General features: G+C 37.1%; 1 protein-coding gene across 1 annotated transcript in view; it reads left to right on the plus strand.

The window, feature by feature from the left end:
• Positions 1-2,979: 2,979 nt before the first annotated feature.
• LOC107558298 (protein-glutamine gamma-glutamyltransferase K-like) overlaps positions 2,980-12,330 on the plus strand; it is a 17,388-nt gene continuing 8,037 nt past the window's right edge. The window contains exons 1-7 of the mRNA XM_016241944.1: positions 2,980-3,525; positions 4,948-5,055; positions 5,196-5,373; positions 8,879-9,017; positions 9,145-9,337; positions 10,708-10,861; positions 11,806-12,090. Of these exons, the coding sequence (XP_016097430.1) occupies positions 3,373-3,525; positions 4,948-5,055; positions 5,196-5,373; positions 8,879-9,017; positions 9,145-9,337; positions 10,708-10,861; positions 11,806-12,090 (1,210 nt within the window). The 5' untranslated portion in view covers positions 2,980-3,372. The remainder of the gene's footprint in view (positions 3,526-4,947; positions 5,056-5,195; positions 5,374-8,878; positions 9,018-9,144; positions 9,338-10,707; positions 10,862-11,805; positions 12,091-12,330) is intronic.

The following is a 12,330-nucleotide window of genomic DNA, read 5'->3' on the forward strand; positions in this document are numbered from 1 at the left end:
AAATGCATCTACTTTCGGAAGGCCAAATAAAGTGCTTTTGCTTTCGCCTAGAAACACACAGCGTCTCCCTGAATGGCTGCTTCAACACTAACTGCGGTTACTGAAACCACGCCTTCTTTCTTTGCGTTAACATTTGGGCGGCATTATGCTAATATTTCCACATAGTGAGGTAGATATGTGGGGGCGTGTTAGAACGAGCCGTTTTAGGGGGGCGTGTCAGTCTTAACTTTGATAAAGAATATCTCTTTGGTTTTGAGACTTTAGTCTTTGCAACTTCAGGGATCGTATCTATGCACAATCAGCTTGTAACACTCCAAAGAGAAAGGAAAACTTGAAATCGCATCATATGACCCCTTTAATACGGAGGTAAGATTGAAAGCAAATACATCTAAACTTTTCTGAAGACAGTCAGTTCCCCTCAGAGATACATTCAGATAAACTCCCACTCCTAACTGCATCGCATCTCAACCGACTCGTCACATAAGTTCATATATTTTCAACTAGCTGGGTGTGCATTGTTACATCCCTAACGATGCTGAATAAAAAATGTGGAAACATATTTGATTTACTAATATAGTTTTATCAAATACTATTTTCAAAACTGACTAATCTGTAACTATAAAATGTTATTTGGACAACCAGTTAGTAACTTAACTGCTTTGAGTGAAGTGAGCTATATGTGGTTTGATTCACTAAAAAGCTCATAAGAGTCTTTCATTCAGCAATCGGTTGGACTGATTTGATTGAAAAGAACCTTTTCATATGAGTCATTTGTTCAAGAATCAGACTAATCTGGTTGTGCTGTATGGTTTTGATTGAGCTGGCTCATATTTAGTAGTCCATTCGAGAATCAGATTCAGTTGTGCTGTTTGTTCATAAGAGTTTCATCATTCAGGAATCGGACTAAACTAGTGCTGCACGGTTTTGAATCAATAAAAAGAAGCGGCTCATTATAAAGTAATTCACTCAGTGTGGTTTTGATCCTTTTAAAAGAACTGTCTCACAAGATCACTGTCTGTTTCGTGCTGTAGATTCATTACAGTGTTGCATCTGATAAGAATCATGAGCTAGATAAAACAATGCAATAATCAAATATAATATAAATGATCATGAAATTAAAACTTACTAAATCATATTAAAAGGAGAACTTATTTAACGCATAAAATAATAAAAAAAGAACATACCGGTAGGTTTTACACCTTTTACATTTTCATCATTCTGCATTGATTCGAAGTGTTGAGTCCTTATTAGTCTGTTAGTTTAGTTTTTTGGGGTGGTTCAGGCTTTGCCCTCCTTTCTGCACTGAATGCCAGAGATGTTTTGTAAGGAGAGAGCGAGAGATCTGCCAAATCACCTTTCACTCCAAGCACTGTAAACCTTTTCTGTCTTTGCATTTTGTTCTGCCTTCTCTTCTACAGCTCCACCTCATCTGGCGATTCACATGTCAAATCTATCTTCCCTCTCCCACTCTCTTTCTCTCCCTCCCTGGCCCCTCGTTCACTCCAGGCCCTTCCTGTCATTCTTTACTGCTTTCTTTCAGACTGTTGTTTTATAACACTACATTTTTATGCTCTGGGATTTTGCTGAAAGCTGCTGGCTCATTCCTGTTCTGCAGAACATTGTGAACTCTGTAACCCTGCATCAATGTGCTTTAATTTAAGGAAGTGTTTCAATAACAGGGTGTAGCTGACTTTAACTTGACATAACTTGATTATTTACTCGAGGGCGATACAATTTAGAGGATGCCTGTAAGAGGATTCAAATAAAGAGATAAAGTTAATCGTTGCTTATTGGGTGTTATATAGTTAATTATGAATATTTTTATAACCGTCCGTTGTCATTTTGATATCATGATTTCTGTAACTTCAAATAGTTTGCTAATATTTGCTGATGTTTATACAGTTTTTCCTTCCAAAATGATGCCACTTCCTAGAGGATAGGAGCTAGCTTTTATTAATTAAGGTGGTTTTACAAAAGACTAACTAAAAGCTTATAGGGAAACAAACTATTAATGAAGTGACTAATTAAAGTAGTTTCCCAAGGAAACATGTTTATTTGAAACATTTTGATGAAAATGAAATTTTTTTAGTATTATTTATGTACTATTATAGTATATATATAATTTTTTTCCGTTTTAATTTTAGTAATTTTGTTATGTGCTTTTGTCTTTTTTATATTTCTATTTAGCTTTTATTTTTATTTCAGTTTTAGTCATTTAAACTTATTTGATTATTTGTCATGGCAACATCTATAACTTCCAATTTTTAAAAATCTAATATTTATATTTTATTTTATTTCAACTTTATTTCAAGTAATTAAAGCAATTTTTAATCGTATACTTTTAGATAACTATAACAACACTGTTTTAGAAGTTGGAAAATTCTGCCCTACATTCAGTTAATTGTGGTTGTAACGGGGCTGACGAGACGTGAGACGTGTGGATCCATCTGCAAGCTTTTATTTCAGAGACCTAGTCATAATAGGCAGGGTCGAACAATGGCAAACAGGTATATGGCGGGTAAAACACAAGAATAGTCCTAGGGCTAGCGTAGGTCACTGATCGGCAAACAGAATCACAGGGGCGAGACGAGATGGATAAATCCAGGAAAACAGGCAAAGATCAGAAACCGAGAAAACAGGCAAGGCAAGGCAAGGCAAGGCAAGGCAAGACAGAGACTCGGAACAGGGTACAGGCTAAACAATACTCAGCAGAGAATGGTTGTTTGAGTGAGTGTTATATAGTGAATGTGTGATTGATGACAGCTGTGTGCAATCAGTGCTGTGTGCAATCAGTGCAATGGCTGATGGGATATGTAGTCCGGGATGACATGCAACAGTTTGTGTTGTGCGAGAGTCAATGTAATGGTAAGGGTGACATCTGGTGGTGATTGAACGGAAGTCCATGGACAGGATTTGTGACAGTGGTATTGTTAACGGAAAACTAATCTTAAAGTACTTTTACTATCTTTTCCAGTATATTAAGTCTCAAACATAAACTATAGTAAGTATGAGCCTGCTGTGTTTTTCTGTCTCAATGCTTCACTCTTTCTGGCCTCTTTCCATTACACTTTTCTCTTGCGTGTCTGAGTCATTTTTCCATTCATTTTATAATCTTTTCAGTCCTCTTGTATCTCTTCTGGTCATTTCTGTTACCTCCCTTTCTCCCCCTTTTCCCGTTTGATTGCACCTCCCTCTTGTTCAGACCATGACGCCCATGTCCAGAACAGAGAACATTCCATGGAAGCAGAACAGAGCAGATTCCAGATGTCCTGTGGTGGCTCACGTTGATGACATCACTCTATAACACTGCTTTCTTTTAAAGTGACCCAAACAACCGTATCAAATCCTGGAACAGTGTGTTCATGCTCCCTCATGACTCTGTCTCTCTCTCTCTCTCTCTCTTCAGATGACACAGTGTACATGGAGGGTGAGAAAGAGCTGAAGGAGTATGTCTTAAATGACACTGGAAGAATCTACTATGGCACTGAGAAGCAGATCGGAGCTCGTACATGGAACTTCGGCCAGGTGTGGAAAGAAATAAAGCACTAAGAATAAAGCAGAACAAAGCACTTTCTCAGGGAAAAGCATGCTGCTGAAAGATCCTTGTGAGAACTTCTTGTGTCATACAAGGAAGAAAGCACATTGCAAACCATAACTGAGACACAGATATCAAACATAACGGTTTATGTACACAACTGCCAATGATTGGTGAACTGATCATTTGAATCTTAGTAATTTTGTTATGTCCTTTTGTCCTTTTTTTTTTTTATATGTCTATTTAGGTTTATTTTTATTTCATTTTTAGACAATTTAGTACTTCAACTTAAAGGCACAGTATGTAATTTTTGCCGCTAGAGGGTGCGTATTCAAAATAAACAAATAGACAAAGGCGTAGTTTGATGACTGCGTGTGGAATCATGGGAGTTGTGGTCTTCATCCCCCACAGCCGATGCAATCCGACGGGACTCGGGCAGAAATCATGTTCATGGATGAGCTAATGATTTATTAACAGAGTAGAATGAAGCAGGGTGAGGCTGAAAGCCGTCGAAGCGAAACGAGGCTGCTGAACGAGCGTGACACACGGCTCGAAAGCAGCGGAGCTTTTATTATGCCACAGTCGACCGCTTCCGCTCCTTCCGGTCGTGCGTATGTGGGGTAAAGCAGCGCTGTTTTATCATACTAGATACATTTGAAAGTTCTGTTATAATGCTACTCTGTGCGGTCGTCACCAGTCTATTAAAACGCACAACATATTAAAAGCGTCTTTGGTGTTTCCATGTTTTCTACAAAACAAAAATCAAAGGGTTATGACGTCATTGGCAGGCGACACAATGACACTATAGACACGGTCCGTGTCACTTCTTCGAAACATTTGGGATAATGTAAGTACACAAGTCAGCAAACACTGTTCTAGTGGTTTTTGGATATTTTAATAAAAAAATCGTACATATTGTACCTTTAAATTTATGTATTTTAGCTAGTTGGCAAAGCAGCATTCCTTATTTTCGTTTCTGATTTCAACAAATATTTACATTTTATTTCAGTTACCAAAAACTATTTTTAGTAGTTTCAGTTAACAATAACAATTTTTTTTAATAACAGTTTTAGTTAACAATTATACTATTTTTTTTGTTTAGTTTTTGTTTGTTTTGTAAGTAACACCACATATCACAAAAACATGAAGCATACCCCGCCGGAAAAGACAGCGTATAAAGCACCGAACCACAGTTTGTTTTGTTTCTATGTCGCATTTACAGTAAATCTGACATCAGTTATACCACAACTATATACTGGCTTGGAAAATAAAACTTGATTACTGTGCTTACAAAAAAAAAAAGTGTTAACATTTCAACCAGAATTTGTTTACTTAACAAAGCCAGATTTTGGCAAATTTTGGACCCTGTTTAGACTTGAGATTTTACCTGGTTGTCTCTCTCTCACACCCAGTTTGATGAAGGAATTCTGGAGGCCTGTCTGTTTGTGCTGGATAATAGCGAGGTTCCTCCCTCGGGTAGAGGAGATCCTGTCAATGTGGTCCGAGTCATTTCTGCCATGGTGAGTGCCGCCACATCCAGCAATACTGCTGGAACAGATTTGGTAGAGAGTGCCAGATTATTCTGATACTCTTAACAAAGACTCTTTATCCTCCCTGACCTCAGAAACCCCTAGTGAATTTATTTGATTGCCTGTTCTAGATCAATTCCCCGGATGACCGTGGCGTTCTGGAGGGAAACTGGTCTGGGAATTACGCGGGTGGGATGTCTCCCTCGGCTTGGAGTGGAAGTGTTGAAATCCTCAGGCAATACCACAAAGAAGGAGGAACGCCTGTCAAATACGGCCAGTGCTGGGTGTTTTCTGGGGTCACAACCACAGGTATGTATGTGTGTGTGTGTGTGTGTGTGTGTGCATGTGGGGGTTGGTGTGTGTTTGTGTGTGTGTGTGTGTGTGTGTGTGTGTGTGTTTGTGTGAGAGTAGATAACAGCCTCCATTTGCCATTCTCTACCATAGTAAAACTTGTGGTTAGTGATACAGGATTCCAGTTTGTAGGCATATACACCCTTAAAATAAAAGTTATTTATTGGCATTGATGGTTCCATGAAGAACTTTGACTGTGGGAAAAAATCACAGATAAGTGGAGTACGTATCTAGCCTTTCTAAACCTCGCCCAACCCAATATCAGCAAACCCAAACACAAAAGAGAGCGATTGAGATTGTCTAAAAAAGTGTAGGTGCTCCCCTTTCTTTTTTGCTGTTTATAGAGTCTGTAGTCACAGTAAATCAGATTTACTGTAATCAAACAGAAGTTCAGTGAATATTCACTAAAAATTATATACAGTAATGTGAAAAAAAAGAATACTGTACAAGTGAAATGAAACATATTATTCCTAAAGTCAACATTATTGTCTTTCTTAAAGAGCAGGTCATATGATATTTTAAAGTGTCCTAATATTGTGTTAGAGTCACCTACATCAGGTTTATATGCATCTAAGGTCAGAAAACATTGTAATTTTCTCAGAATATACATTTAATATTAGAGTAATTTGCCAATGCAAATTATCCCGTCCATAAGCTTACTCTGCTCTGATTGGTCAGCTGGCCAAGCCTGCTGTGATTGGCACAGAGAGGAGTCCTTGAGCAAGTTAGCGAGTGCTACCATTGACAAAGCACCTTTGCATAAAACAATAATATAGTGCTATTATCCGTTCTTATAATAATGACATAAAATACAGAACACTTATGCAAGCGAATGCCCACAGCTAAAGTTTAGCTGCTAAACTGTGAACACTTAAAACAATAATGGTGGATACGTTAGCCGAGTGCTAACGTGACTAACTGATGAAACAATACAATTTGTAAATCAAAATATGTCTACTGTAATGTTTGAAGAACGACAGACAAAATAAGCTCTGTGTCTTAAATTTAAAAATGGAAAAGCATGAATTGTTAGTTGATAGTCAGTATGGATTTAAGTCGAACAGATCCACATCCATGGCATTAATGGAGTTAATTGAAAATATTACTAGTACTATAGATAATAAGAACTATGCAGTGGGAGTATTTATAGATTTGAAAAAAGCTTTTGATACAATTGATCACTGTTTATTAATCAATAAATTGGAAAATTATGGTATCAGAGGGGTTGTACTTGATTGGATGAAAAGTTACATAAGTAACAGACTTCAATTCGTACAAATTGGGGAACATAGATCAGAGTGTTTAGATATCATATGTGGAGTCCCACAGGGGTCGATTTTGGGTCCAAATGTATTTATATTGTATATAAATGACACATGTAGGGTGACAAATCTCTTAAAATTTGTGATTTTTGATGATGATACTAATATTTTCTGTGCTGGGGAAAATCTGCAGCAGCTTTTGGAGGTGGTCAGAGCAGAAATTAATAAGATAAAAATGTGGTTTGACTTGAATAAATTATCGATAAATTTAGATAAAACTAAATTTATGCTGTTTGGAAACCGCAAAACTGATACACAAGTAAAAGTAATGATTAATAATGTTGAAATAGAAAGAGTATATGAAAATAAATTTCTAGGGGTGATTCTTGATTACGTGATGACTTCAGGGTGATCCTGAAGGAGGGAACGGAGACGTCACGTCGGAGGACCGACGAATTGGGATCTTGCTTAGAGGGACCAATCTACTTCGAGTGTAAACTAAACGTGTAATGTATGTTAGTACATTCATGTTGATTTATTCATCTTTTTGTGCAGTTAAGTTTAGAAACCAGTCTGATGCATCTGTGTGGGGACGGGGGCTGGAGGCTTCATGGCAATCATAATAGTCATTACAGAGTCAGAAAACACTGATAGAGGCATCTCATAGACAGGGCTCTAGCCCCGGCGCCTGGTCAGGAAATGTCATGTCCCTTACCATAGTCGCCTGCGAGCTTCAGTGTAAATATTGCGTCAAAATCAAATCAATTTGAGCGCGATTTAAACGCGGATGATTGTAACCACTCTAAGTTCGTCTGCCTTGGGAAAGCTAGCTTGTCTCCGACATAGTGATAACACTCGTTGCCTTCTCAAGTGCAGCTCAACCAGGTCTCATCCCATTCGTCGATATTTGTGATATCACAAATCCCGGAAAATATGCGTTGTAGTCCAAACGAGTCGTTCGTTGTAGTTTTTGAAAAGTGATTTCTGTTAAATAAAATATCTTCTTTTGAATTGGACTTTGAGCTTTGTAACTTTGCAGATCTTTTTAATGCTCAAACAGCAACATTACAGACTAACTAAAGTTGAAAAAGTGAAAAAGCATAATAGGACCCCTTTAACTAGTAACTTTACAAATCACAAACAACTGACATACAAGCATTGTAGTAAACATTTTCAGAAGTCAGTCTTGCTAATTGAAGGTTGCTTTCTGTTTTCTACAATCAGCTTTTAACGTTTTACACATCAAAACGTACATGGTCAAATATAATATCGTAGATACTGGGAGGGTATATAATGTCATAGGAATTCACAAATCAACAAAATATGCTATTGATCCGCCAGTCGCAGGCTATCTTTACTGCACTCAGAGTCCTGTGACATTCATAGCTGAACTCAGTTAACAGCACTGTGACCCCCGAAGAGAACTTCAGTTTAAAATACTCTCGTCTGCATACTGTTCATTCCACACACAGATATTAATAGTATTTGACTCTGCATGAGACGCTTGCACTTATTGCTTGACTGTCACAATAGTTTAATTTGATATGATATACCCTAGCATTCAAAAGTTTTTTTTAATGATATCTAAAATATCATATCTAATCTAAAAAAGTTCAATCCAAAAGTATTTAGTGAAAACATTGTGGGAGATTAGCCGAAAGGCTGTCGATTCATTAAATGATGAGCTGTTTCCTCTAAAAAGCTGTTTATTCAGCATAGTGAAGCCTATCCTCCATTGACATTCATTCATTAAAAAAAAAAAAAAAACGGCCTCTGGTCTACTTTCCTACATACTGGCAAACCGGAAGCGTTAGCATTAGCCATTAAGCTTTTTTGTCTAAAGGTTGCAGGCTTGCTTTCTAGTGGCTTTGTTGCTGCTTAGGAAACATTGCTTATTATTATCAGTGCTGAAAACAGTTGTGCTGCTTCATATTTTTGATAAATATATTTGATACATTTAACATTTTTCAGAACTCTTTGATAAATAAAAAAAGAAGAGTTTAAAGAACAGCATTTATTTGAAATATAAACCTTTTGCAACATTTTAAGTGTCACTTTTGTTCAATTTAATGCATCCTTGTGGAATAAAAGCAATAATTTCTTCCAAAAAGCCCAAATGTTTGTACGGAAGGGTATTTTATTATATTGAATATTTAAAAAAAATGAATAACTCATGCTCTTTCTCTCTGTATCTGTCCCAGTATTGAGATGTCTAGGTATTCCTACGCGTTCCGTAACTAATTTCCAGTCTGCACATGATACGGATGTGTCCTTGACAACAGATGTGTATTTTGATGAGAACATGGAACCAATCCATCATCTCAACTCGGACTCTGTATGGTGAGCATTTGTGCTTTTTCATGGAATAAGTCCAAGACTGCTGTTGTATCGGTATATCATTACTCATTCTTTAATTAAGTCTTTCTGAATCCCTGATTTCCTCTCTTTTCTTCTGTTGTTCCTACAGGAACTTCCATGTTTGGAATGACTGCTGGATGGCTCGTTCGGATCTGCCTCCTGGTATGGGTGGCTGGCAGGCCGTGGATTCCACACCCCAGGAGACCAGTCATGGGACGTTCCGCTGCGGCCCGGCGTCACTGGCCGCTATCCGCTCTGGACAGGTGTACCTAAAATTCGACACACCTTTCGTCTTCGCTGAGGTGAGTCCAGACACATCAATGTTAAAGGGGTCATATGATGTTGCTAAAAAGAACATTATTTTGTGTATTTGGTGTAATGAAATGTGTTTATGTGGTTTAAGGTTAAAAAAACACATTATTTTCCACATACTGTACATTATTGTTTCTCCTCTATGCCCCGCCTTTCTAAAACTCGTCGATTTTTACAAAGCTCATTGGTCTGAAAAGCGAGGTGTGCTCTGATTGGCCAGCTATCCAGTGCGTTGTGATTGGCCGAATACCTCAAGCGTGTGACGGAAATGTTACGTCCCTTACCATACTGTGATGCCCTGTCCGGCCGGAGCGACGAGACAAAAACATTAAAACCCATTACAAACGAGGCATTTGTTGCATCCAGTGGGGACATAATTACGTATTATAATGACTTATACTGTCTTTTTACGTGTTGCGTTGCATCACGCCGCGTAAACATAAAACCATGTCTGCATTTGTGATCGGAGAAATGACAAACACAAGCCCTACTCTACACTGCTCAAAACTCACATTTGAATCATCAGTGGCACATTCTTTAAATATGGAAACATACTTGTAGGTTCAGGAAGTGTTTTATTTGTGTGTGTGTATTTCTATTTGGCTTTTAATTTTTTTTATCTCTGTTTTAGTCCTTTTTATACTTTTTTAGTCATTTTATACTAATTTTTAACAACTTAAATCTTACTTCATTTGAGTTAGTTGCCAAGGCAACATTTGTAATTGTTGTAAGTTTTTCTTCTAATATTCATATATTCATTCTTTAAATATGGAAACATACTTGTAGTTTCAGGAAGTGTTTTATTTGTGTGTGTGTATTTCTATTTGGCTTTTAATTTTTTTATCTCTGTTTTAGTCCTTTTTATACTTTTTTAGTCATTTTATACTAATTTTTAACAACTTAAATCTTACTTCATTTGAGTTAGTTGCCAAGGCAACATTTGTAATTGTTGTAAGTTTTTCTTCTAATATTCATATATTATTGCATTTCAGCTTTATTTGATAACCCAAAATGTATTTTTAATAGTTTTTGGTAACAGTTATAACACTGGACATCACATTTTCGTAAGTTTTCTAGTCCTATTGGATAGAATCACCTTGCTTTCATTTTGTCTCATTAATTAAGAAAAATAAATTGCTGTTTCATTCTGAGTATATCACAGTACAGAAGATAAAAGACTTGTGGATGCTGTTAAATGTGAATATACTACAGGATAGACCGGTCCTGATGTGCTGGCATTCCTTGTTATTTTTTTTCTTTATACCCTCTGTAAGATTCAGTTTGAAACCTGCATTTATCTTGACAGTCATGTCTCTTTGAAGGAGTTTCAGCTTTAAACCTTGTGCTTTTTCTGCTGCAGGTGAACAGTGATAAGATCTACTGGCAGAGGAACCTGGACAGCACCTTCAGTCAGATCCACAGTGAGAAGAAAGCTGTCGGTCACTGCATCAGCACTAAGGCGGTGGGCTCCGACGAGCGGGTCGACATCACACACCTTTACAAATATCCTGAAGGTGAGAAACACACACTCTTTCACACATTTTAAACATCAATCTCAGTGTCTCGTTTTGCCTGTACCCATCAGAAACACATGAAATACAGACTAGCAGCTGTCAAAAGAAGAGGCCCTGAGCAAATATTACTTAATATACCAGGGCCAATATGTACATAATGATGAAATAACGTGATGTTAAAATTATGAGAACACTCGTATGAGAAATATATTTTAATATGAGTGAATCTCACAAAAACTGTGAAGAAATGTCATATTACTACCGCAAATCAAAAGAAAAAAAGAAATACATTTTGCTTAAACATTATTTTTTTACATTGCGATTTTCTTTAATAAAAAAGCTTTATTATACAAGATGTTATTTAAATTATTTTAATGTATTATTTATTATAACACAATTTTTTATTGAATATACATGAAAATATATACATAAAAAAAGAAAATGATTTATTAGCAAATAGAAAAATAATAAAAATATTTTTTTTTACCTTTAGGGAACAATATAATCTTTCTTTGTGAGATGTATCCATACAATCAGGAGTTAAATTCATGTTCTTTGTCAATGCTGTCTTACAAGAGCATATAACACCGAGCAGAAGTGATGGCTAGGACAGAAAACACAATACCCGTTTGAATCAGCGATAAACGGCTTAACTTTCCTCTGCCATAATCACTCAGCCTTTTCACCAAAATACCTGTCATTATCTCCAAACGGGTAGTTTAAACTTAACCGAGTTCCACCCACTCAGCTACACACAAATATAAACAAACGAGACAATAGACTTAAAGGGACAGTTCACCCAAAAATAAAAATTCTCTCATCATTTACTCACCCTCAACTTGTTCCAAACTTGTATGAGTTTCTTTATTCTACTCAACAGAAAAGTGTACATTTCGGAAAATGTGGGATATATGTACATTCCTTTTTTTAATCCGTCACATCAGACTCGGAGGAGGAGCGTATCGCCGTGGAAACCGCCTGTCGCTATGGCAGTAAACCCGACGTCTACTCCAGTCCCATTGCTGAGGACTTGCGGGTGGAGGTGATGATGGAGGGAGAAGGTCCACGCATGGGAGGAGACGCTCAGCTGAAGATCGTGGTGAAGAACACCAGCTCTCAGCCGCGCAGAACCACCCTCCACAGCCAGGTGGCGGTCATGTACTACACCGGCATTCTGAAGGACACCGTGAAGAAGGACACGCTTAATGTGGAGCTCAAGCCACAGGAAGGTGAGTTTGGGTTTATTCGGAATGGCGTACTAGCATACTATTCATACTACAGTTAACTATGCAAACTGTGGGCAGTATATGATGAAAGCTTTTTCTGCCATGAAATAAAAATATAAAAAAGGTAATTGCAACCTATTATCTCACAATTCTGACTTTTACTGTATATATATATATATATATATATATATATATATATACACACACACACACACACACACAATTGAACGTTACACACTATTT

Source organism: Sinocyclocheilus grahami, unplaced genomic scaffold, assembly GCF_001515645.1.
Source record: "Sinocyclocheilus grahami isolate Dianchi unplaced genomic scaffold, SAMN03320097.WGS_v1.1 scaffold639.1, whole genome shotgun sequence".
Taxonomy (NCBI): Eukaryota; Metazoa; Chordata; class Actinopteri; order Cypriniformes; family Cyprinidae; genus Sinocyclocheilus; species Sinocyclocheilus grahami.